This window comes from Astatotilapia calliptera, chromosome 7 (assembly GCF_964374335.1).
Source record: "Astatotilapia calliptera chromosome 7, fAstCal68.1, whole genome shotgun sequence".
Lineage (NCBI taxonomy): Eukaryota > Metazoa > Chordata > Actinopteri > Cichliformes > Cichlidae > Astatotilapia > Astatotilapia calliptera.
In genome coordinates, this window is record NC_137428.1 from 45,826,048 (window position 1) to 45,853,163 (window position 27,116).

Below are 27,116 nucleotides of genomic sequence, written 5' to 3' on the forward strand. Positions count from 1 at the left end.
GTTATAACACGGTTGGTTATAACACGGTTGGTTATAACATGGTCATAACTCAGTTGGTTATAGCATGGTTATAACATGGTTGGTCGTAACACGGTTGGTCATAACACGGTTGGTTATAACATAGTTGGTCATAACACAGTTATAACACGGTTGGTTTTAACAGGGTTATAACATGGTTGGTTATAACATGTTTATAATATGGTTGGTTAAAGCATGGTTATAACATGGTTGGTTATAACATGGTTATAACACAGTTGGTTATAACATGGTTGGTTATAAAACGGTTGGTTATAACATGGTTAGTTGTAACATGGTTGGTTATAACATGGTTGGTTATAGCATGGCTATAACATGGTTGGTTAAAACATGGTTATAACACGGTTGGTTATAACATGGTTATGACATGGTTGGTTATAACATGGTTGGTTATGACAAACTTAGTTTTAACATGGTTGGTTATAACAAGGGTGTTCATAACATGTTTATAATATGGTTGGTTATAACATGGTTGATTATAAAATTGTTGGTTATGGCATGGTTATAACATGATTGGTTTTAACATGGTTTGTTATAAAACGGTTGGTTATAACATGGTTATAACATGGTTGGTTATAACACAGTTGGTCATAACACGGTTGGTTATAACATGGTTATAACACGGTTGGTTATAACATGGTTATAACACCGTTGGTTATAACATGGTTATAACACAGTTGGTTATAACATGGTTGGTCATAACATGGTTGGTTATAACATGGTTATAACATGGTTGGTTATAACATGGTTATAACACGGTCGGTTATAACATGGTTGGTCATAACAAGGTTGGTTATAACCGGTTACCCGTTACCAACCGTGTTATAACCATGGTATAACCAACCATGTTATAACCAACCATGTCATAACCATCCATGTCATAACCATGTTATAACCAACCGTGTTATAACCATGTTTTAACCAACCATATTAAAGCCATGCTATGGTTATAACATGGTTATAACACAGTTGGTTATAACATGGTTATAACATGGTTGGTCATAACACGGTTGGTCATAACATGGTTGGTTATAACACCATTGGTTATAACATGGTTATAACATGGTTGGTTATAACATGGTTATAACATGGTTGGTCATAAGACGGTTGGTCATAACACGGTTTGTCATAACATGGTTGGTTATAGCATGGTTACAACACGGTTGGTTATAACATGGTTGGTCATAACACAGTTATAACATGGTTGGTTTTAACATGGTTATAATATGGTTGGTTATAACATGGTTATAACACTATTGGTTATAACATGGTTATAAAATGGTTGGTTATAACATGGTTGGTTATAACATGGTTATAACACGGTTGGTTACAATATGGTTGTTTATGACATGGTTGGTTATAACATGGTTATGACATGATTGGTTATAACATGGTTGGTCATAACATGGTTGGTTATAACACGGTTGGTCATAACATGGTTGGTTATAACACCATTGGTTATAACATGGTTATAACATGGTTGGTTATAACATGGTTATACCATGGTTGGTTATAACATGGTTATAACATGGTTGGTTTTAACATGGTTATAACACGGTTGGTTATAACATGGTTATGACATGATTGGTTATAACATGGTTGGTTATAACATGGTTGGTTATAACACGGTTGGTCATAACATGGTTGGTTATAACATGGTTGGTTATAACATGGTTATAACATGGTTGGTTATAACATGGTTATACCATGGTTGGTTATAACATGGTTATAACATGGTTGATTATAACATGGTTGGTTATAACATGGTTATAACATGGTTGGTTATAACATGGTTATAAGATTGTTGGTTATACCAAGGTTATAACATGGTTGGTCATAACACGATTGGTTATAACATGGTTATAAGATTGTTGGTTATAACATGGTTATAACATGGTTGGTTATAACATGGTTGGTTATAAGACGGTTGGTCATAACACGGTTTGTCATAACATGGTTGGTTATAGCATGGTTACAACACGGTTGGTTATAACATGGTTGGTCATAACACAGTTATAACATGGTTGGTTTTAACATGGTTAGAATATGGTTGGTTATAACATGGTTATAACATGGTTGTTACAACATGGTTGGTTATAACATGGTTTGTTATAACATGGTTTTAACATTAAATCAAATAATGCAACAGCACCATTGCCTTTAGTCCATAGTCACATATCCCACAATTATATATTATTAGATATTATTCTTTAACATGTCAATGTTGTTGAAACAGGAGCTTTAGTGACCGTCATACGGTCTTGTTCAGTGTTGTGAACGTCAGCTCTTTCAGCTGCTAGTGAGTGAGGCTGTGAAGTTGTGTGTCAGCTGGAGGAGGCGAAAACGGCACTCTTCCAATTGATACTGTTGCAAGTGAGTACCAAATCCGATAGTAATGTTCTTTTCAGTATCGATTTGTATCGCCGAGTATAATTTTTTTTTGACAACCCTAACTGGTCGGTGACACAAAAAAAGGTTGTGGACTGCTGTGTTGCTCTTTCTTTATTGATTTCTTTCATTGATCTTGGTTGACATAGTTAGATAACAAATACGTAGAAAAATGTGTGTACATGTTAATAATTAATGGCGGATGAGTAGATGACATAAAAGCAACCAAATGAGATCATTTGTCAGAAGTCTGTTAAGTGGTGAAATTTGGAAGATGAATCTCAACAGTTTATTTTTGATTTTGTTGTTTTGTGGCCTGGCTGTGGCCTAGGATACTATCAAAACCAATGCCATGACAGAAAAATTAAATTCTTTGGAAATCAAGATGATGAACATTGAAAGCAAGCTGGAAAACTTCAGCTGGGACAAAAAGGTAAAGAATAAAGCTGAAGCAGACGTTTTTGGGTTGGTTTTTTTTGTGATTTTCAACATCTGGAGAAATAAAATGATGTGAAGAATCATACTTTAACACATATCTGAAATAAACATGTTTTTTTTTCTTTTTTTCTTAGAGAGAAACACGGTCATATTCAGTGTTGGAATTGGAGTGGATTCACCATTTGGGCCCTTTGACACAGATGTAACTATGATCTACGATTATACATTTTTTAATATTGGAAATGCCTACAGCCCAGTTACAGGTAAGATTCTTCTTCACATTTTTGTGTTAGTCAAGTAAATAAAGCCCAAAAAATGTGTCATGTGATTATGCATGTTTACATTCAGTAATAACATTTGCAGATTCGTAATACTGAAACTTTTTCGAGAATTTTGAAAAAATGAAAGAGATTTAAAGATATTACAAGTGTTCAACTGAGGTGTTTCTTGCATTTATACGTGTAAAACTTGCTTCTTCAGAAAATGACAAACAATTAAAGGAGTTTACTTTTTTTTTCTCCAGGTGTCTTTACAGCACCTGTTTCAGGTGTGTACTTTAACATTTTCTCTCATTCTGGAGGTCGCCATAGAACATGGCTGCATTTATACAAGAACAATGAGGTGATCTTACACATCCATGATCACCAGTCAACTGACACAGCTGATAATGGAGAAAATGCGGCATTCCTGCAGCTGCAGCAGGGTGATACAGTGTATGTGTTTAAAGGTGGGTACACATGTCTATAAAGCCAGCACAGTAACAACTTTCAGTGGATTTTTGGTCAAACAAAACAGTTAAAAAGAGACGTACATTTCTTTGAAATTGTGTTTGGCTGCAGTGGTTCTTGTGTGTGCTCCAATAAAACACATTTAAATCATACATACAGCTGAATATGGGGTTTACTTCACTTTTGTGTTGTTAAACGATTTTAATGCTTATCAAACTAGTAAAAGACTCTTTAAATGTGGCGTGGAAATGCTAGTAAACTTGTTTTTGATGTATTTGTAACTAGTAGATGAACAATGTTATGTTTGGAAACAGTTCATGGGGAATATTCATAAAGGCCAACTGAGACATTTTTTCTACCGCTCTTTGAAACCAGGATTGAACTAAAACATTATTTTGTTCATCTCCGTCTCAGAGAAAACCAGCAACAGCTCAGAGTTACAAGATGCAATCTTGACTTATTTACAAAAGTGGCTGTTGATGTATTGCAGTTGCCAGAAAATGGCAATTCCAATATAACTGTAAAAAAAGAGGAGTAATAAAGATGGCGTTGTAACAAAGTGACAACCAGACTGGTTTAGTATAGCTGTTGCTTCCTGTGGTGCATCTTTCAGAAATATGGCGAGCATTACATTCATGCGAGTAGCATGATTTATGCTGCTCTCCAAAGAAAAGCTACAAAGTGCACAGGCTGTGTGGATATGATGCAAATGTCAGGAAATACATAACAATCTGTTATCAGCCTCATTCACTGTTTGATACAGGGAGAACACAACTTCCAGTTTGTGTGAGTAAAATCAGATTATTTTTCTCTTTGTCAGTTTAACAGTTTCTGTTTTGGCTGTCACTGTTCCCTGTCTGTTTTCTTACCTGGTTCTTCCTGACCTTGTACTTTCTCCTCACGTTCCCCTCTTTCCTCTTTCCCTCTTCGGACTGACAATCATACACAAATAAATTGTATTCAATTAGATGAAAAAATTAAATTAATATGAAAAAAAAATTCTATCAAGAATCATCTATCAGTGTACTTTCAACCAAAAGGCAAATAACCAAACCACATGAACATCTAATAAAAGATATAAATATTGAAACACTGATCCAACATTATTCTTGATTAACGGATCATTTGATTTTACACTTTTACCTGAATGTGGCTCCTTTTTTTGAAAAAACTTCCTTATATCCATTATGAACCTGGCTGTCTCTCTGTACACACACACACACACACACACACACACACACACACACACACACACACACACACACACACACACACAACAGGAGTTATAAGGTTAATGGGCATTCAGTCAGTTAGCTAGTTAGTATCCATTTCAAACAGGACAGTGGTAACAACAGTAGGCTACGGACAATTATAAGTTTTAGATTTTAAATAGGCTGTATACATTTCAATGGGAGCAACAGGGCGGCCAAATGTCACTGATTTTACTACAGAGCAGGACGGATTGTAGGTTAGCAAACATTGTCGGAAAACACGTTTTCAACACTGCAGGTTAACTGGGTGTAATGTTTTTCAGCTAAAAAGAAACATGGCCTGACTCCTACCTAACTATATAAAGAGTAACTTACGGTTAAATGGAGCTAATATGTCCTGTTTTAAGCCAGGCACTTACACCTCCGCTCCGCTGCCTCTCAGCCACCATCGCGCTGGCAGAAAGGGTGCTAGAGCCAGCGTACGGGAAAGACGAGCTGGAACAAACCATTTTGGGAGAGGGTGGTTATCTATACTTTTGTTGTTAAAATGTTACGTCTCAACCAAGTTCTGTATGCTTTTTATATTTTTAGTAGTGTGACACACACACAGAAAATATTGTAAAAAAAAAAAGTAAGAAATCTTTGGGGGTGCTTCGATTCATTTTGAAAAATGGGCTAAAATCGCCCCTGGTCTGTCTTATAAAAAATGCACATGGACTGACTCAATTCTTTCACAGCAAAGCAATAAGATCCAGTTTCGTTTTCATGATAGTAAGATTTTGGATCAAATGCTTTCTTAGCCTAATATTTGACAGCTAACTTGGTGTTAGATATTACTGTTAGTGGTTGTATGTTAGCATTTAGTTAGTGGTTATTCTATGTATTTTATGTTAGTTGTTGTATATTATGTGTTCCTTTTCCAAAGACTCTATACTGAATTCCCCATTTTACAAAGTTTATACATACTACTTCATTATCTTCTCCTTTGTCGTTTTAACCAGGTTTCCTCTGTACAGATATTTTCTGTTGTCCTTCCTTTGAAATTCAGTGATTCCTTTAAACTATTCTCCAATTTTCTCCAAACCTTTAGTGTCCCACTCTAAAATAATCATATTGTCTTCTCTTCTGGTCCTCCTGCCTTCTTATCTGTCTTGGTTCACTTATTAACTCCCAGAGCGTGTCTTTTATACAAAAAATTAATCTAATCCATTCACAGTTTTTTCTGTTGTTCTGTTTCTGTCTTGCTGTTTAGTGTTTCAGTTGGTCCATGCAATTTATCAGATAAGCAATCAGCAAAATCATCTTCTGCAATGTAAGTGTACATTGACTTTCCTGTCAGTCATATGCCTATTTCACAAAACTTTTTTCGTTAATTCTTTACAGCTTCTATGCAACTTATACTGTGAACTTCTTTAACTTCTATTTCTATTTCCATATCTTTTCTCCTAACCTCACATCCCCCATAGGTCACCCTGTGCTGCCTACCACAGTTATCTTTTGCATTATCACAGTCTCCATATCTGTGCTCACCCCCACACTTAGAGCACCTCTGCTTCCATTTGCACACTGCAATGCTCATATCTCTGACACTTGTAGCACCTGAGGGGAGGAAGCACAGAAGGTCTAACCTGAAAGTTCATCACCCCCCCCCCCCCCCCCCCCCCCGACTGTCTAATCTGTACCTTTGGAATGAATTCCAAAGGCACTGATAAGTTATCAGCTCTCTCCCCATAGTTGTTTTAGACGATTTCTTCAGTCAGTAATTCTCACTATCATGCATGTTTTGTTTAGGTTTCTCTAGATCGCTGCCCACTGGCATTCCTGTAATCACTCCCCACATTAATTTAGTCCCTCTAATATTCAAAAAGGTTGATTCTGTTCATCTGGACATAGTGTTTTCAGTGGGAGAAATGTTTCATCACTCATCCACGTGAACACAATAAACGTTTTAGGATTTCCTTACCTGAATGACTGAGCATGTATAAAGACACCCTCTCCCATTATCTTTGACAATTTTAGTTAGTTGCCTCTCCAAACTTCTTTTTTGGTTCCCTAGGCAAAACTACTGAGTATTAATTAATCTTACTTTCTAAATTTTACGTCCCTTACATCTATTTCTTTTTTATCAACCACCCCTCCAGTTTCTTTGATCTGTCATTCACCTACAAAGTCATCCCATATAGTCATGTTAGTGACATATTCAACTCTGGTCGCTTTCAAGACAGTAAATAAAATTCTTGTCCTCTCTGCTGAGTCTCCAGACATGATCACATTTTTTGTTAAACTGACCTCCCCTAGCCCTAAACTTTGCATGTCTCTACTTGGCTCTCTTCTCGCTTCACCGATTTCCCTGCATGAAATCAAAACGTGTTGTACTATTTATCTTTCTTAACACTGATTACAGTATTAAGTTGCATTCTTACGCTATTTACGTGCCATTCAAATTACTGCATCCAGCTTGAAGTCTGCTGATAATCACATGCTCCTTCCTCTTAGAGCCCCTGCTTCTCTACACGCATTAATGAGATGTTTTTTGCCTGTTCAGTTAAACGTGAATTATGTGATAAAAATTCGTAAACCATCTCTAGGTGCTTGCTTGCTGTCCCTGTATCAATAGACAATAATGCTGACAGTGAGTGAATCACTGCATTTTAGCTTCTTACTATTCCTCACACCTTCAAGCCACTGCACACAAATCCTCTACATATACACTTGAATTAGATGTTCTTCTCCCAGTGATGATCTTATGTGGAAATAACAGTTGTTGCTGTCTGTGGCTCCTTAGACCCATCTGTGAAAATCTGAATGTAATCGCTGTAATCCCTGTGCCTGTGATGTTCCTGGACCAAATCTGGTGCTTTATGGTTGTTCTTAATATTTAACAATTCAGTTTCTGTATTTCTTGCACTACCACTGCACCCTATAATACCAATTTGGCTAACGATCCATACACTACAAATTCATACTCTGACTTTTGGCTTTATTAATTTGACATATGTTCTTCAGCAGCATCTTAGCAGCTCCCCAGCGTAGATAATATTAATAAATAATTTAATAAAGCTTTGCTTTATTACTCTGCTAAACTGATCGGTAGGTTAATCTTTAGTCAAAATACAGCCACAGAAAGCAAAACTATTTTAACTGTTTGAGTCATATCTTTAAAATTCTTTCTTCCATTTTTTTTCTTGTTTTCAGAGTTCATATCTTTATTTATTTTTTTCACTAACAATTTAAAACTTCACTCTAGTTCCCATGTTTGCTCTTGGCAATTTTCTTCCTACAACTTAACAACTTAACTGTCGACCCATCGATTTTTACTGTTTATCTTGTTCAGGGTCACTGGATATGAACAGGTCAGCAGCTTGTTGCATTGCTAACACAGAGAGACAAACAGCACATCACATCTACAAGCATTTCAGATCATTAGCCAATTAACCTAAACCTACTAACTGCATGTGTTTAGACTGTAAGAGGAAGCTGGAGCATGCCCTGGTCAGGACCTTCTTGCTTTGAGGGAACAGTGCTAACCACTAAACATCAGATGTTCAACGAAATTAGAAGCAACTCCCTAGCAGCAATATTTGCAAAAAAAAATCAATAAAAACAAATCTAAAAATACCAGCTATACAGCTATAAATGTAAATGTAGAAAATAAATGACTGAAAAATAATAATAATAGAAATGAAATTATAATTTAAGGTAACCTTATGTTACCTTAAATTAACTGACAGTGATTCTTGTCACTGATGGATGCTTTGTTGGTAGATTATCCACCTTTTCTTCCTGTGATTTTTCACCAAGGATTTAAAAACTATATTCACTAATAAAATATATGGGTTGACCTTAGCTATGTAAGGAGCACATGCTTGTAACTTGTTTTCACTTGGATATGGAGCTACTGTGTGAATGCACAAGGATCACAAGGATCCATGGTTAATCAAAACCTTGAAGTAAAGCTCTGATCCATTCTTTTCACGTTTCATTCATTCGTCGCTGTCTGCCAGAACTGTCCTAACATTAGAATGTTTTTAACTATACTATATGTTTACCTGCAATATATAAAATATTTTAATAGTATATTTTTATATAAAACCTGCAAGTGTGTACACTATATGAAAAATACTTTATTCAAATTATGAAAATCAAAACAATTCCAAACAACCTTAAACTTTCTTCAGCATTAGATAGTTGTGCTCTTTTGGCTTATTACATTTTTTGCGACACTGTTAAGTGTGAGCTGAGATACCAAAGAAGTAAGATGCACTAAAACCAGCATCAAAGGGGAAATAAATGAGTACCTTAAAACTGTCCTGCTGACTGTTACTTCTTATTTCTCCAGACATGAATACAATTCAAGCATTATTCAGTTATAAACACCTAGGCAAAATAGAAACCATGACCAAGGAGTCTCTTTGTCTCTCTGTTTGAGTATGTTTTGTAGTTACATAAAGAAAGCCATAAATAAGTGTTAAAGTCAGCAATCCCAAGCTGTTTTACCTCCTTTCAGTCAACTCAACATGGTGCAGTGCACACTGAGAAGAACATTAAACCAAATCCTTTCATAAAAACAGTTGCACTTTTTCTTGTCAAGCAGACTTCTAATAGCTGCAACTTGGAGACCACAACTTAAACTTCAAGGCAGATAATGGCATATGCGCTAAAATATAAAGTGATACAGCAGATAGAGTGATAACACTCCAAAATGAGAAAAAATAGTTTGTATAGTATGTTTTGCATACTGTGAAAAGGGATTAATTTATTAACCAATAGAGCTATGAATTGAAAAATGAGTGTTGTTTCACGCTTATTTTTCAATTTCTTGTGCTGTGCTGTTTAAAATGCCAGAACTAAAAGCCTTAGTCATTTTGTGCTCTTTGGTCAGCAGTGCTATTTAACGTCAGTCATTAATATGACATAATCTAAAATTTCAACAGCACAAAAATTCTGTCAATTAAAAATAAACAAGAATAAAAACATAGTCTGTTACATTAGATTTACACATATTAAAAAAACCCAACAAAAAACATCCATTCACCGCCCCATTCCCTTCCACTTACCCTTATCAGGGTCATGGGGGCGCTAGAGCCTATCCCAGCTATCAGAGGGTGAGAGATGGGGTAAAAAACTATACCCCAAATAAAACGATAAATATATATTTATAACCGTCGATTCCTACATATCAGACTATCGGAATAATACGGTGGCTGGGAAGTGCAAATCGCAACAAATTAAAAAACCATAACAAATTAAAAACCCGCAACAAATTAAAAAACCCCGCAACAAATTAAAAAAACCCCGCAACAAATTAAAAAAACCCACAACAAATTACAAAAACCTGCAACAAATTACAAAAACCCACAACAAATTAAAAAACCCCACAACAAATTACAAAAACCCACAACAAATTACAAAAACCCACAACAAATTAAAAATCTTTGACGGAAAGGGATTGTCTGAAATACCGGAAGTGACGCAACGATTAGCCTAATAGGGCTTTTGGAGCGTGGCCATGATTTTTGGTTGAGGCGCCATGTTTCTGCGCCAAACAAAGCGCTAGCGAAAGAGGAGCGAAAGTACATGGATAACACCAGCTATGGTTCGTACTTGCTGTGCGGTCGGTCGTAAAGTTAGATCGCACGACCGGCAAGGGAATAAGGTTGAAAATGGTTTATCTTTTCATTCTTTCCCCACCTGGGCGCAACATGAGACAGCTCTTGTATCAGAGTCAAAGGAGCTTTCAAAGAAAAGCGTCTGGACTTAAAGTCAGCAAAGAGGTACAGAAAAGAAGACCAGACACCAGCGAGGGAGGATAAGAAGGACAGACGCAACAACATTGTCATCCCCTATGTAGCCGGTGTATCAGAGAAACTCAGGAGAGTTTTCTCCAAGCATGACATCCCAGTGTATTTCAGACCCAACAACACGCTCAGACAAAAACTGGTTCACCCGAAAGACAAAACGCCAAGACACAAACTTAACAATGTGGTGTATGCTGTACAGTGCAGCGAGGAATGCCCAGACCTCTACATTGGAGAGACCAAACAGCCACTTCACAAGCGCATGGCACAACACAGAAGAGCCACCTCCACAGGACAAGACTCAGCAGTCCATCTGCATCTTAAGGATAAAGGACACTCTTTCGAGGATGCCAATGTTCACATGTTGGACAGAGAGGACAGATGGTTTGAAAGAGGAGTGAAAGAAGCCATCTATGTCCACTGTGAGCGACCATCTTTGAACAGAGGCGGGGGTTTACGACACCAACTGTCTGCCATCTATAATCCAGTTTTGAGATCCCTTCCCAGACGCCTTAACGCCCACTCACATCCTGGGCCATCTGACCTCAGGAATTCGCATGATAAGGTGGGGCCAGGTTTCACAATGAACACACCCGAAACTGGCTGATTTGGACCCACGCCCAGTTTCACACCTTGGCTCAGGCGATTAGAGGATCATCAAGGGGTCCTTTTGTCCCTCTTTGGGGGGGGTTACTCGCACTAGGTTTATATCTGGGACTCTCCACCGTTTGACCTTAGAACTGAAGAAGCTTCTCGGATGAGAGGTGAAACGTCTTCAAGCAACTTAAAGAAGTCCAGACGCTTTTCTTTGCAAGCTCCTTTGACTACGATGATCTAGATGACTGAGAACCTTCACAGACCTCTTGTATCAGATGTTACCAAAAGAAGGCGTCTAGTCTGGATAGCAGCTGTGAGACGAGCTGATATCCAGTTCTCTTCCATCTCCAAATATCTGTTGGTGTGCTCCAGACATTTTCATTCCGGTAAGTTATAGATATGTTCATATCACTCTTTATCTGGTCTTTAAGTCTGACGTCACTAGCATGGGCTCAAACGGCTGCTGCAGGTCCATAAATCACTGAGAGTTGAAAAACTATCTAAAGTCTTTCATCTGTAATAAAATGATCAGCGCTCTGCTCTACCATGTGTAACAATTGAGTTTATCATCCAGGCAACCATGAAAACGAAGCAGAATTTATGACATTTAACAGAGTTAGAAGTTAGCAGGAAGTTAGCTCGCTAGCTTCCATCTAAATGAGGGATTTTGGAAACAAATTCAAACGTACAGCTCTGCTATCACTTTCAACATAAATGAAGGCAGAAAACTAAACAGCAGTGACGTTTTCTAGGGTTACTGAAGGTTATATATAATGATTTGCTACGTCACCACTAGCGACACAGCTATGTTAGCATAATATAAACAGGCTAACTTTTTTCCACTTGATAAAAGTTATCGTTAGGATTCTCGGTGGTCTGGAACAAATATACAGTAATCTCATGGCAGGTTGCTGTAAAAGGACCAAACTTCAGCCAGGAGAGCAACTGAGATAATTCATCCACAAGGATGTATAGGATTAGTCATTCATATACTGCTGCATAGGCTGGGCTGTAGCTACATCGTAAGGTTTTAAAAACTGAGCTTTCAAATGATTAGTGGTGATAAAAGCAGAGGGAGGCCAACAGTGATCACTGACTGCTTTTAGGAGCGCTTTGTTTGGCCCAGAAACATAGCGCCTCAAACAAAAATCATGGCCACGCCCCCTCTCGTGACATCACGCTCCAAAAGCCAAATCCGGTTGTTCAGTCTGACGTCACTAGCCGTGTCTGGACCTAAACTCCGCTGCAGGTCCATATATCAAATGATCACTATGGCATTACTGAGAGTTGAAAAACTGTCTAAAGTCTTTCATCTTTAATAAAATGATCAGCGTTCTGCTCTACCAGGTGTAACAATTGAGTTTAGCATCCAGGCATCCATGAAAATGGAATTTATGACATTTAACAGAGTTAGAAGTTAGCAGGGAGTTAGCTCGCTAGCTTCTATCTAAATACAATATAGCAGAGGTGGGACCAAGTCATTGTTTTGCAAGTCTCAAGTAAGTCTCAAGTCTTTATCCACAAGTCAAAAGTCAAGTCTCAAGTAATGTCAGGCAAGTCAGAGTCGAGTCTCAAGTCACTGGTGTAAAAGTCCGAGTAAAGTCACAAGTCTGAAATTTTGAATTTCAAGTCGTTTCGAGTCTTTAAAAAAAACCGAAAAAATAATGTTGCAGTTATATGCTAAATGTAAATATTAGACCATGTAATTTTTAAATCTGTGTTTTTCTCAACACATGACGAAATAGTGAACGTAGAAAATATACACAAATTGTGAAATTGCACCTCTATAAAATGCAGCTCAATTAAACCTAGCTCCTAGAATAATTTTCACCGACGGTTCTGAGATAAGCTGCATGTTATTCTTGGATGCGGTTGTAGGACTGGCTTTAAAATCGCTTGACAAAAATATCATATACATTTAAAAAACTGCATCACCAACGTAGCCTGGACAACATTTGCTAGTTAGATGAAGTCAGCTATCTCATCGTAGCATATTTATATGCATATTTATAATCATACGGTTCTTGGAGTGAGTGCATACACACATGAAGTTTAGTAACTTCAGGTCACTGCAACAAGCCCAGGTACAGTTTACCGACAGATGGGTACAGGACCTTGAAATGCACAGTGTAGAACGAAAGACCATCGTACCTATCATAAGTTTACCAGTCTCACAAATCGTCGTCATAAATACACATTCGTTAACCGTTTATTAATATAACCTTTGAGCTCAATGGTAATTAATTAGTAGTGGAAATAATTTCTGGTTCGCATTACTGAAATGTAACAGTGACAATAATATTGTATGCTGTAATCGCACTGGGCAATTGGTGATACAAAAACCTGTTTTACCTGTGAATAAAAGTATATGTTTTTGTCAATGTACCATGGTAATAACAGAAGCGAAACACAATATTGTGTCAGGACAATTCACTATTTATGCACAATAAATAAAGGAGCATAGCGTGACAATTTCTGTTCAGCGCCAGACTTGCTTGTAACCTATATCACCAATTATGTTAAGAAAAATGATGTATTAACTACTACAAAACTCTGACCTTTGTGGGAATGCTTGGAGCAGACTAACCTGTGAGCTGGAGTGTTCTGGGACGTTATATTTTGTCTTTGAATGGCTGCAATCCAGGCCATCCGTCGCCTCTTTGTTACTTCGGAAACATGGCTCGAACAATTTCTCTTCAACGACGTAATCCGATAACAACCGATCTCTTTACCCGTCGGCTTCCCGTGGCTGTCATGCGACCGGCTATTGCAGTTAATAATACAACAGCTTCTTGACATTTTTGTGTTTCTTTTTATCGCTGTGTGACTGATTTCAATTGAAAGCCTGCGTGCGCTAATACCTCTTGCCACGAGTTCCCAGAATCCTTTGTGGTTTTACCCCTGAATGACGTCACATTTTCAATCTCTATATAATATGCATGTTAAATTTTATATTTGGGGTGAAATATCAAGTCTTTTCAAGTAAACCGGTTCAAGTCCAATTCAAGTCCCAGGTCATTGGTGTAAAAGTCCAAGTCAAGTCACAAGTCTTAGAAAATTTTTTCAAGTCAAGTCTAAAGTCATAAAATTAATGACTCGAGTCTGACTCGAGTCCAAGTCATGTGACTCGAGTCCACACCTCTGCAATATAGCATGTCCTGACTGCGGGGTTTTGGAAACAAATTAAAACGTACACCTCTGTTATCACTTCCAACATAAATGAAGACAGAAAACTAAACAGCAGTGACGTTTGTAGGGTTACTGAAGTTGGGCTAGCTGGTATATAATGATGTGCTACGTGACCGCTAGCGACACAGCTATGTTAGCATAATATAAACAGGCTAACTTTTTTTCCACTCGATAACAGTTAACGTGAGTGTTCTCGGTGGTCAGGAACAAATGTAATCGCATGGCAGGAGGCTGTAAAACATAGGTGCCAAACTCTGGCCCGCGGGCCAAATCTGGCCCGCAGCCTAATTACATTTGGCCCAAGAAGCCATACCAAATTACTATTGGAGCTGGCCTACTGGTATTATAGAGCTAATATATATATTGTTTAGTATTAAGCTTTGCTTGTTCCATATTCAGTTTTTCAGCAAAACTTGTTTGAGTCCATAAGAAAAGATTCATTCTTATATCTAGAGGAAGATTTTTTTTCAGTAAATATTAACGTTAGCCCGCGACTTTGTTCCAGTTTTGAATTTTGGCCCACTGTGTATTTGAGTTTGACACCCCTGCTGTAAAAGGACCAAACTTCAGCCAGGAGAACAACTGAGATAATCCATCCATAATACGAAGTTAGTCATTCATATACTGCTGCATGGGCTGGGCTGTAGTTACATCCTAAGGAGCTTTTTGAGATCAAATACAAGAAAATACATAGCATTAAACATGTTAACAACACAAAAGCCATATTAGGCCCGGAAGTAGGATTCGTCGCGTCATCACTGAACAACCGGATTAGGCTAATCGTTGCGTCACTTCTGGTATTTCAGACAATCCCTTTCCGTCAAGGATTTTTAATTTGCTGTCGGTTTTTGTAAATTGTTGTGGGGTTTTTTTAATTTGTTGTGGGTTTTTGTAATTTGTTGTGGGGTTTTTTAATTTGTTGTGGGTTTTTGTAATTTGTTGCGGGTTTTTGTAATTTGTTGTGGGTTTTTGTAATTTGTTGTGGGGTTTTTAATTTGTTGTGGTTTTTTAATTTGTTGCGATTTGCACTTCCCAGCCACCGTAGAATAACCTTAGGTAGCCAAGTTTAACTAGCAACAAAAACAAAATCTTAACCATTAGAAAAACCATAAAAAAATTCACATCAGTTCAACAGATATCATTAATTACAGCAACATTAATGAATGGTTTATTCAATCAGGATTTATAGTATATTATAGCACAGAAACAGCAATAGTAAAGGATATGAATGATAACTTATGGCCTCTGGCAGTGGAGTCATCTCTGTGGTTGTTCTACTAGACCAACGTTCAATACTGCTGACCACAGTATACTACAGAGTTTTATTACAGAGATTAAAACACCATTGGTACTGCACTGCAATGGTTTGTATCATATCAATCTAATCGATTCCAGTATATGCATGTAAATAGAGTCTTGCTCACACTCAACAGTTAGTCACAGGGTTCCACAGGGTTCAGTGGTGACATCGATGCATTTTATATTCTAAATGCTTCCCTTGGGCAATATAATTAGAAACCTGCACATGTTTTTTATTGCAGGGTCATCAGATCCAGCTGTAAATATATGCTTTGTAAAATTAGAGAGGATGTTTGTCTCCCAAATTTACTAACTTATTCTGTTCACAATTCTTTTGTGAACAAAATAAGTGACAATTTTTATTGCACAATTTTAAAGCATTTCTAGGTGGTGGGAGGCTTCCACTTGGCCAGTCTCTGAATATCCTCTCAGTTTTTCGTGGATGATGTGGTTCTGTTGGCTTCATCAGGTGGTGGACTCCAGCTCGTACTGGAGCGGTTCGCAGCCGAATGTGATGCGGCCGGAATGAGAATCAGCACCTCCAGGTCTGAGGCCAAGATCCTCACCAAAAAAGGGTGGTGTGCCCACTCTGGGTCAGGGATGAGCTACTGCCCCAAGTGGAGGAGTTTAAGTATCTTGGTGTCTTGTTCATGAGTGAGGGGAGACGAGAGCTGGTGCTGTGGCTGCAGTGATACAGACATAGTACCAGTCCATCGTGGTGAAGAGAGAGCTGAGCATAAAGGCAAAGCTCCTCTCCCAGTCAATTTACATCCCCAAGCTCATCTATGGTCACGAGCCTTGGGTAGTGACATGGATACAAGCAGCAGGAATTAGCTTTCTCCAAAGGGTGGCTGGCCTCTCTATTAGGGAGTCTGCCAGAGTAGAGCTCAAAGTACTCTAGAGCGGCTCTGCCACATCGAAAGGAGCCAATTGAGGAGGTTCGTGCATCTGACAAGGATGCTTCTGTTCCGGGTATGTCCCACCGGGATGAGGCCCCAGGGTAGAGCCAGGACACGCTGGTGAAATTATATCTCTTAGTTGGCCTGGGAAACCCTTGGTGTTACCCTGGACAAGCTGGAGGAGGTGGCTGGGGAGAGGGAGGTCTAGGTTTCTCTGCTTAGGCTGCTGCCCCCGTGACCCAGCTCCCGATAAGTGGAAGAAGATGGATGGATGGCTGGATGGTGTGTGTTGTCTGGCTTCTGCATAACAAAAAACAAAAAAAAGTAACTTTAGTGGTTGAATGTTATGGGTGATTAATTAATTTTCCAGTTCATTGTTTTCCCTAATAAATAACAATATTAGTTTTAGTTTTAAAAAAGGTTTAGATAGATTTCTAAAACATTTAAGTTTTCTTGTTTTATGAGAGGTGGTCAAATAAATTTGTTAAGCACTGTTACAATGAGAAATGCAGAATCAAGTCTAGTTATAAGGTGTTTAGTTAAAGAAGGCAAGGTTTCTATAGGAGAAATACAGAAATCTGCATTTAAGCTTCTGAAATGCTTTATTGTTGTGTGAGCACTTAATTTTTCCATGTTGGACGTAAAATGCATAATTATGTAACGTCTTTGAACTAGTTTGCTCATGATAGCACTCGAGGTCAATCTCTTTATCACTGAGCTGTTGCAAATTAATAGACCACAAAAAAACAATTCTAGGAGAAAATAAATTATATTGCTTATAAGGAAAGATGATTGTGCGTCACAGTAAGTTTCAAAAGTTTTTTTAAATTAAGTTTTTGCCTCAGTGCAGTGAGCAAAATACAATGATTTGTGATTTATTTTAATACAGTTGCAATTAGTGTCGGGTATCGTAATGTGTCAAGTGGAAACATGGTATCCATGGATCCAATCCAAAGATGAACATCAAAAGCTGAAATCTGCCACTTTGTTAAATTCCTTAAATATTTCACCTGCAAATATTTGATAACAGTATGATTCATGTGTAAATAAAGATGCATGTGACAAACTTGCTTCGCTATTCTCAATAGGTCCATCATCACACAACAGCAGGCACATGACCCAAAGTCAGAGTAACTAGAGCTCACACTCACCCAGCAGCAGTCCAGAAAGTTTTCAGAGCCAAAGAGGAGATTACAAAATAACTAAGCCGTTCTCTTTCTGACTGCGATAGTCAGCATTCCTAGCGAAACTAGGGAAATGGGTTATTAATGTTGTCCCTTTTATTTCTGTGCTCAGTTAGAGATTTACTCCCACCTTGTGTGTTTTTGTATTTATGCGGAGTTTACAACACCTTGCCTGATTTTCCACAATGCATCTCACGACAGAAGAAACAATAGAGCTTGGACTCAATGACCAGGGGACAGACAATCCTGCATTTGGGGTAAGTGATGTGTTGTCTTTATCTGCTCTAAAGTTTCCACATTGATTTTCTTTCTTCTTTCGGTGCACCGGCTGATCTTGATTGATTTTTTTGGTGTCATAAGACTCCAACTCTGTCACAAAGACAAATGGAAAACATATAATAACACAGAGTCACTACTTAAGATTTTGACAATATGTATGTTTGCTTATATTAGCAGACTAGAGTTAAAAAAGAGCTACAGTGTGATATCCTTTCAATACAGCACTAAGAGCTAAATGTAAGCCACTCTGGAATGTGAAATCAACAAAGGGTGCATGTGTTGCCCAAAAGGAGGGATATGTAAGTGGAGCGGACTCCATGGCTGTTTGTGTATAAATGGGGAAAAAAAAGTTTAGACTGCATGTGGTGTTCAAGTGTACACAGCTGACTTTAAGGCTGATGTTTTCCTCTTCCTACCCATGGCAATTGACTGAAGAAAGAAAATTGGAACATAAACAAACTCCACTGCAGATGGGCAAGCATGTGAATCTGTCATCATCTGCAAAACTGGGCCTTGTTTATCATATTTAGCTAACCTTGTATTATCAAAGCCTCCTCCTTTGGGGAAAATCACATCTTCATTTCACGTCTCTCTTTTAAGTTAGTTTTATTAAAGTGCATTGTACACAACACGCATCTACAATTGTCAAAGTTTTGTTTTAGCCTTTTTGGAAGAAAGGTCTACTTATATTTTTCTCTTAAATTTTAACCTCTACAATAGTTATCTGGCAAAAACATGCTAAAAACAAGTGTTATAAGATTATTGTGTCCCTTGAGTCTGTAGGATTTATAATACATTTATGATCCTATGTGATATTTCATTTGAGCAACAAAGTCACTTTGAGAGAAGGAAAATCAACACACACACACACATGCACACACCCCCACACACCTTGGAAGAGCAAGAGATACACGACTAAAGTAATAACAGCTCGGACATCACCTGTCTCAACAAGGCCACTTTTCATCAGTATGTCCTCTTGTGGAACCAGGACATATTGATAAAAAGTGTACTGTGGCATCCAAACCCATGAGTAGTTATGAATTAACAGACGACCAATATCCACACTGACCGAGAAGTACCTGGCACCTGGTGCAATCAAAGCAAGAGATCCAGAGACTACAGCCAGCACAATGGGAACAATAGTGAGATGCATGGACATGATAAGCCAACTCTGGTAGAAAACAGCATTTTAACTGAGCATCTGCTGAGCTAAGGATAAAGCAACTGCCTCGTCTCAGGTATGAGATCAAGTAAATAAATGGTAAATGGCCTGCATTTGTATAGCGCTTTTCTAGTCCTTAAGGACCCCAAAGCGCTTTACACTACATTCAGTCATTCACCCATTCACACACACATTCACACACTGGCGATAGCAAGCTACATTGTAGCCACAGCTGCCCTGGGGCGCACTGACAGAGGCGTTGTGCATCAAGGATGCAAGTAAAGAAAGCCCCTGTGGTGAAGAAGAATCAGGAAAGCTAATGTTAGTCGGTCAATTGAGACAATACTAGCACATTGCTGAAGAAGCTAACAGCAGTCCACGATCACTTGGCAGAACTTGATCACCTGACCATCAGGCAACTCCTGTACATAGCTTAACGGTTGAGGTTAAACGTTAAATAAACAATCAGCTTATCTATGAATAGCTCACTTGTCTCTTTAACTTCTTGTTTTATTGTCGTCTAAATCCAATTTTAATGTATTCCAAGAGCTCTGGAGCAAAAGTGGTGTGGCACTGTATTAAAATGACCCTTTTTTTTGGCTGTTTAATGTGATCAAACAGTGTTGAGATTACTTTTAATGGGAGAATGAAAAATCTAACTCAGTATATCAAAATCATCCATCCATCCATCTTTTTCATCTTATCCGGGGCCAGGTCGTGGGGACAGCAAGTTAAGCAGAGAAGCCCAGACCTCCCTCTCCCCGGCCACCTCCTCCAGCTTATTTGGCACCAAGGTGTCCCCAGGCCAGCCAAATAAGAGATATGATCTCTTCAGTTTGTCCTAGGTCTGCCCTGGAACCTCCTCCAGGTGGGACATACCCAGAACACCTCACTCAAGAGAAGCTCAGGAGGCATCCTTATCAGATGCCTGAACCACCTCAACGGGCTCCTTCCGATGTGGAGGAGCAGCGGCTCTACTCTGAGCCCCTCCCAGATGGCTGAATTACCCTTGGGAGGAAGCCCATTTCCGCTGCTTGTATTTGCAATTTCTCCAATCCTGCTGTCTATCTCCCGCTCCCTTCTCCTGTCACTCGCGAACAAAACCCTGAGATACTTAAACTCCTCTACTTGCGCAGGAACTCAAACCTGACCCAGAGTGGGCACTCTACCCTCTCCGGGTGGAGGTTGGAGAGGATATCAAAACCCAGACATGGTTTTGTAGCATATTGTTTGCCTCAGTTTTGAAAGGATGTAGTGTATAGTCATTTTATTAAGTAGCATCTTACATAATAAACAAACCTAAAAACATTATCAAATAGACTTTTGGCAGTTAATATTGAGATGTCTGTAGAGTGAAAAGCATTTTAAACATTAAAGTGAGAAATCTGACTCAGTGACTCAAAACCCAGACAAATAAAAACAATGCAGCAACAGCTGAAGATTTGTTCAGCTGACCCTGACGTGAACAGCTTACCCACATCCAGTCATATGTATTTCTGTTATCTGTAGATGCTGGGTTACAGGAAGAGAGCCACTAGATGGAAGCAAATAATAACTGAAGCAAATGTCTGAAGATGCTTCTTGCTGGAGAGGAAATGTGGTACAGATGGGTTTGCAACTGAGTGGTTGAGACTGATGGAATGGTGACATTCACACAACAAGGTGTCAACTTTGTTTGACGAGATGAGTGCAGAGCAGTCAAAGGAGCTTGCAAAGAAAGGCGTCTGGACTTCTTTAAGTTGCTTGAAGACATTTCACCTCTCATCCAGAAGCTTCTTCAGTTCTAAGGTCAAATGGTGGAGAGTCCTAGATTTAAACCCAGTGGGAGTAACCCCCCCAAAGAGGGACAAAAGGACCCCCTGATGATCCTCTAATCACATGAGTCAAGGTGTGAAAATGGGTGTGGGTCACAATCAGCCAGGGTTTCGGGTGAGCTCATTGTGAAACCTGGCCCCACCTTATCATGCGATTTCCTGAGGTGAGATGGCCCAGGATGTGAGTGGACGTTAAGGAGTCTGGGGAGGGAACTCAAAACTGGATTATAGATGGCAGACAGTTGGTGTCGTAAACCACCGTCTCTGTTCAAAGATGGTCGCTCACAGTGGACGTAGATGGCTTCTTTCACTCCTCTTTCAAACCATCTGTCCTCTCTGTCCAACATGTGAACATTGGCATCCTCGAAAGAGTGACCTTTATCCTTTAGATCCAAAATGGACTGCTGAGTCTTGTCCTGTGGAGGTGGCTCTTCTGTGTTGTGCCATGCGCTTGTGAAGTGGCTGTTTGGTCTCTCCAATGTAGAGGTCTGGGCATTCCTCGCTACACTGTACAGCATACAGCACATTGTTAAGTCTGTGTTTTGGAGTTTTGTCTTTCGGGTGAACCAGTTTTTGTCTGAGTGTGTTGCTGGGTCTGAAATGCACCGGGATGTCATGCTTGGAGAAAACTCTCCTAAGTTTTTCTGATACACCGGCTACATAGGGGATGACAATGTTGTTGCGTCTGTCCTTCTTATCCTCCCTCGCTGATGTCTGATCTTCTTTTCTGTGCCTCTTTGCTGACTTTATGAACGCCCAATTAGGATAACCGCATGTTTTGAGTGCTACATATGTGTGTTCCTTCTTTTTCCCTTTAGGCTCAGAGGGAACATGTTCTGCCCGGTGGTGTAGGGTCCTAATTACTCCAAGTTTGTGTTCCAGAGAGTGATGGGAGTCAAAGAGGAGGTACTGGTCCGTGTGTGTGGGCTTCCGGTAAACTTCGATGTTGAGGTTGCCGTTCTCTTCAATGTGCACAGCGCAGTCCAGGAAAGGCAAACAGTCGTCCTTTGTGTCTTCCCTAGTGAACTTGATGTTTTTATCCAAGGCGTTAATGTTCGCAGTGAAAGATTCCACTTCTTGTGTCTTGATTTTGACCCAGGAGTCGTCTACATATCTGTACCAGTGGCTGGGTACTCTTCCTTTGAAAGAGCCTTCCTTTCCAATTCCTCCATGTAAAGGTTGGCTACAATAGGTGACACAGGGGAGCCCATGGCACAGCCACGTTTTTGTCTGTAGAAGCCTTCATTGTATTTGAAGTATGTTGTGGTAAGGCAGAGGTCTAACAGTGTGAAAATCTGATCGGGTGTGAAGTTGGTTCTGTCTTCTAAGGAGCTGTCTTTTTGTAGTCGTTTTCTGACAGTCTACACTGCCTCCGTGGTGGGTATGCAAGTGAAGAGAGAGACTACATCAAAGGACACCATGGTTTCATCTGGATCCAGGGTAAGTTTCTGGACCTTGTCGGTGAATTCGGTGGAGTTCTTGATGTGGTGTGGGGTGTTCCCCACGAGAGGTGCAAGGATGGTAGCAAGGTGTTTCGAAATGTTGTAAGTAGCTGAGTTTATGCTACTGACGTGGGACACCTTCCTTGTGGATTTTAGGAAGTCCGTAAAAGCAGGGTATGGCATCCCCTGGGTAAAGGTGGTGATATGTAAGGCAGTCAATGATTTTGTCCTTTTCAAGGTCTTGAAGGCAAGCTATAACTTTCTTTTTTCTTTTTCTTTTTTATTTGTAGCTGCTTGTGGGGTCTCGCTTTAAGGCTTCGTAGGTATTGTTGTCACTGAGGAGAGTAATGATCTTTGTGTGGTAATCTGTAGTGTTTAGGACCACAGTGTATCTTCCCTTATCAGCTGGTAAAATAGTGATGTTGTGGTCTTTGCTCAGGGAAGCGACAGCCTACTTTTCTTGTATTGTGAGGTTGGACGGAGGGACTTTGGCACTGGAGAGGGTGGCTGAGACTTTCATCCTGATTTGCTCTGCTTCTGTCGGTGATAATTTATTCATCTGTATGGCAGTTTCTGTGGCTGTGATGAGGTCCACTATGGGCAACTGTTGCGGAGAAATGGCAAAATTGAGTACTTTGGCTAATACTCTCTTTTCAGGTTCAGTGAGATTCCGGTCTGAAAAGATCTTTACCCATTTCTCCTGTCTTCAGGTGTGTTTTCTTCTCTGAGTTGTGTAGGTTCAGAATGAGGAGTGTGTGTTTTTGAAAGCAAGGTGTGAAATTTTCTGTGTTGTCTTTCTTTTCCTTTAGAGCATAGGTGTCAAACTCTGGCCCGCGGGCCAGATTTGGCCCGCAGTGTAATTACATTTGGCCCGCGAAGCCATACCAAATTACTATTAGAGCTGGCCTACTGGTATTATACAGCTAATATATATTTTGTTTAGTATTAAGCTTTGCTTGTTCCATATTCAGTTTTTCAGCAAAACTTGTTTGAGTCAATAAGAAAAGATTGATTCTTATATCTGGAGGAAGATTTTTTTTCAATAAATATTAATGTTAGCCCGCGACATTGTTCCAGTTTTGAATTTTGGCCCACTGTGTATTTGAGTTTGACACCCCTGCTTTAGAGTGTTGGGCCTGCTGAGCCTTGTCCACAAACTTGTAAACCTCTTCTAAGATTGGAGAGGGTAGAAGGGTTTCCAGTTCCTGCAGAGTCTGGCTAATCTTGATCTGGATGGCATCTATAGTGAAATGGACCTGTCTTATCCTTTCACTTAAAAGCTGATTTTGGCTCAGACAAAAACTGGTTCACCCGAAAGACAAAACTCCAAAACACAGACTTAACAATGTGGTGTATGCTGTACAGTGTAGCGAGGAATGCCCAGACCTCTACATTGGAGAGACCAAACAGCCACTTCACAAGCGCATGGCACAACATAGAAGAGCCACCTCCACAGGACAAGACTCAGCAGTCCATCGGCATCTTAAGGACAAAGGTCACTCTTTCGAGGATGCCAATGTTCACATGTTGGACAGAGAGGACAGATGGTTTGAAAGAGGAGTGAAATAAGCCATCTATGTCCACTGTGAGCGACCATCTTAGAACAGAGGCGGTGGTTTACGACACCAACTGTCTGCCATCTATAATCCAGTTTTGAGTTCCCTCCCCAGACTCCTTAACGCCCACTCACATCCTGGGCCATCTCACTTCAGGAAATCGCATGATAAGGTGGGGCCAGGTTTCACAATGAGCTCACCCGAAACCCTGGCTGATTGTGACCCACACCCATTTTCACACCTTGACTCATGTGATTAGAGGATCATCAGGGGGTCCTTTTGTCCCTCTTTGGGGGGATATTCCCACTGGGTTTAAATCTAGGACTCTCCGCCATTTGACCTTAGAACTGAAGAAGCTTCTCGGATGAGAGGTGAAACATCTTCAGGCAACTTAAAGAAGTCCAGACGCTTTTCTTTGCAAGCTCCTTTGACTACGATGACCTGGATGACTGAGAACCTTCACAGACATGAGTGCAGAGCACAACCTCTGAGACACAGCAGGTTTCAAAGACAGTTGTGTCCCACTGTGGACCTAGTGATGAAGACTTTAGTGAATTTTAGAACCTTCTGGTTCTAATATGTGAAGCACGTAGAAAGAATGCTGTTGCAATAGTATAGACCCTGTTAATACATAGTGATTAAGTACACTGACAAAGCGATGGATGGATGGATTTCATGAAGATTCCGCCATAACAACAGTGTCCAATAGTGTCTTTGCTTTGTCCTTGGTTGTTTTGGTTGGGTTGTCTTTCTCTCTTTTCTTTTTTTTCTTTTTTGTTGGCGCACGGGGCGGGAATGTTGTACAAGGAGAGGTGTTAGAAGTAAAATATTGACCGAATCACTGGATGATAATGAATGACATAATGAATGAGATGAATGACATGTCCATACCTGTTTGGTCGGGGGCCAGGTTCAAAATGACTTCATCTCATAATGTTGCCCAATAGGGTGAAAACTGTGCCACTTTTGTCAGAACACAAAAGGTGAGAAAGGAGGGAAGGCATGCTAGGAGGAAGCAAGAGAGAAATAAGGCTAGAATTGCAAAGGTGAAAGTGGTGAGATTCTAAATGAAGGGACTATGACTGGTAAAAGAAGAAGGAAGCTAGAAAGATTGTATAACATGATATACAAGGTCAGACATTTCTGTACACTCATTATGGGCATGTATGTCATGGTAGTTTGGGGCTTTTAATTCTTTCTTTGAATTCTACATCTTTAATGCATTTTTTTAAAAAAGAACAAGAATTAGGTGGACAAGTTCGAATTTATATTGGATTTCTTTAAACCATACAGGGTTAAAAACATACATACAGGCTCATATATATATACATACACTCACTTAGATATTTTAATAAATATGCTGAAGGTTCTCAAGTGTCTTTTGATTTGGCAGGTTTAAGGCCTGTTAACTTTTTATTAGTGCATCATGATTGAATAGAATTCGTAGTTTCTCTTTGCAAGAATGAAAAGGATTTCTTTGAAAGAACTCACTGGTTCAATAAATACTCAGATGAATTTGAAAATTTTAAGGAGGCGGCATTATTCTTAGAGCTTGACTCAGTGAAGCTCTATGATCTACAAAGTTTAACATCATTAAACTGGAAAGATGCAGACTAAATCAGAATCAGAATCAGAATCAGAATACTTTATTGATCCCTGGGGGAAATTATTTTTTGTTACAGTGCTCCATTTTAAACCAACATTAAGACAAGACAGACAATACGCTAACTTAGTACAATATATAAATATATATACATACATACATACATAAGTCACTTATAAATAAATATTTGGAAAAGAAACATGTGTAGTTGTAGCAGCAAACAGTGTGTTAAGTGGATGCGTTGTACAGGGAGATGGCCACAGGCAGGAATGATTTCCTGTGTCGTTCAGTGGTGCTTTTCGGTAATCTCAGTCTCTCACTGAACGTGCTCCTGTGACTGACCAACATGTCATGGAGTGGGTGGGAAGTGTTATCCAACATTGTCTTTATCTTGGACAGCATCCGCCTCTCTGACACCACCTTGAGGGAGTCCAGCTCCATCCCCACAACATTGCTGGCCTTACGGATCAGTTTATTAAGTCTGTTGGCATCTGCGACCCTCAGCCTGCTCCCCCAGCATGCAACAGCATAGAGGATCGCACTGGCCACCACAGACTCATAGAAAATCCTCAGCATTTTCTGGCAGATGTTGAAGGACCTCAGTCGCCTCAAAAAATAGAGACGACTCTGGCCCTTCCTGTAAAGTGCTGTGGTGTTTTTAGCCCAGTCCAGTTTATTGTCAATGTGTACTCCAAGGTATTTATAGTCCTCCACAATGTCAACACTGACCCCCTGGATTGAAACAGGGGTCAAGTGTTTCCTGGTCTTCCTGAAGTCCACGATCAGTTCCTTGGTCTTTGCCACGTTGAGCTGCAGATGATTCTGCTCACACCACGTGACAAAGGAGTCGACCACAGCCCGGTACTCTGTCTCATCATCCCTGCTGATGCATCCAACCACCGCAGAGTCATCAGAAAACTTCTGAAGATGGCAGGTCTCTGTGCAGTGGCTGAAGTCTGTGGTGTAGAGGGTGAAGAGGAAGGGGGAGAGGACAGTCCCCTGTGGTGCCCCTGTGTTGCTAATCACCTTGTCAGACACACACTGTGGGAGACGTACATATTGTGGTCTTCCTGTCAGGTAATCAACAATCCAGGACACCAGAGAAGCATCCACCTGCATCGCTGCTAACTTATCACCCAGGAGGGTCGGCCTGATGGTGTTGAAAGCACTGGAAAAGTCAAAAAACATGACCCTAACAGTGCTCGCCGGCTGGTCCAGATGGGTGTAGACACGATTGAGCAGGTAGATGATGGCGTCCTCTGTTCCGAGACGAGGCTGATAAGCGAACTGAAGGGGATCCAGATGTGGTCTTACTATGGGTCGCAGCTGGTCCAGGATGAGCCTTTCCAGGGTCTTCATGATGTGGGAGGTCAGTGCCACGGGCCTGTAATCCTGGGGGCCACTGGGACGAGGCGTCTTTGGTACAGGGACGAGGCATGATGTCTTCCACATCACCGGGACCCTCTGCAGACTCAGACTCAGCATAAACA

General features: G+C 39.8%; 1 protein-coding gene and 1 long non-coding RNA gene across 2 annotated transcripts in view; both read left to right on the forward strand.

Annotated features, from left to right (window-relative positions):
* The first annotated feature begins 2,543 nt into the window (after nt 1-2,543).
* Nucleotides 2,544-3,742, forward strand: LOC113027426 (uncharacterized). The gene is made up of 3 exons (XR_003273050.2): nt 2,544-2,857; nt 2,997-3,125; nt 3,386-3,742. It is a non-coding gene; the product is annotated as an uncharacterized LOC113027426 (long non-coding RNA).
* A 13,019-nt stretch (nt 3,743-16,761) lies between these two features.
* LOC113026334 (solute carrier family 23 member 2) overlaps nt 16,762-27,116 on the forward strand; it is a 76,833-nt gene continuing 66,478 nt past the window's right edge. The window contains exon 1 of the mRNA XM_026174991.2: nt 16,762-18,024. Coding sequence (XP_026030776.1) covers nt 17,953-18,024 — 72 coding nt within the window. The 5' untranslated portion in view covers nt 16,762-17,952. The remainder of the gene's footprint in view (nt 18,025-27,116) is intronic.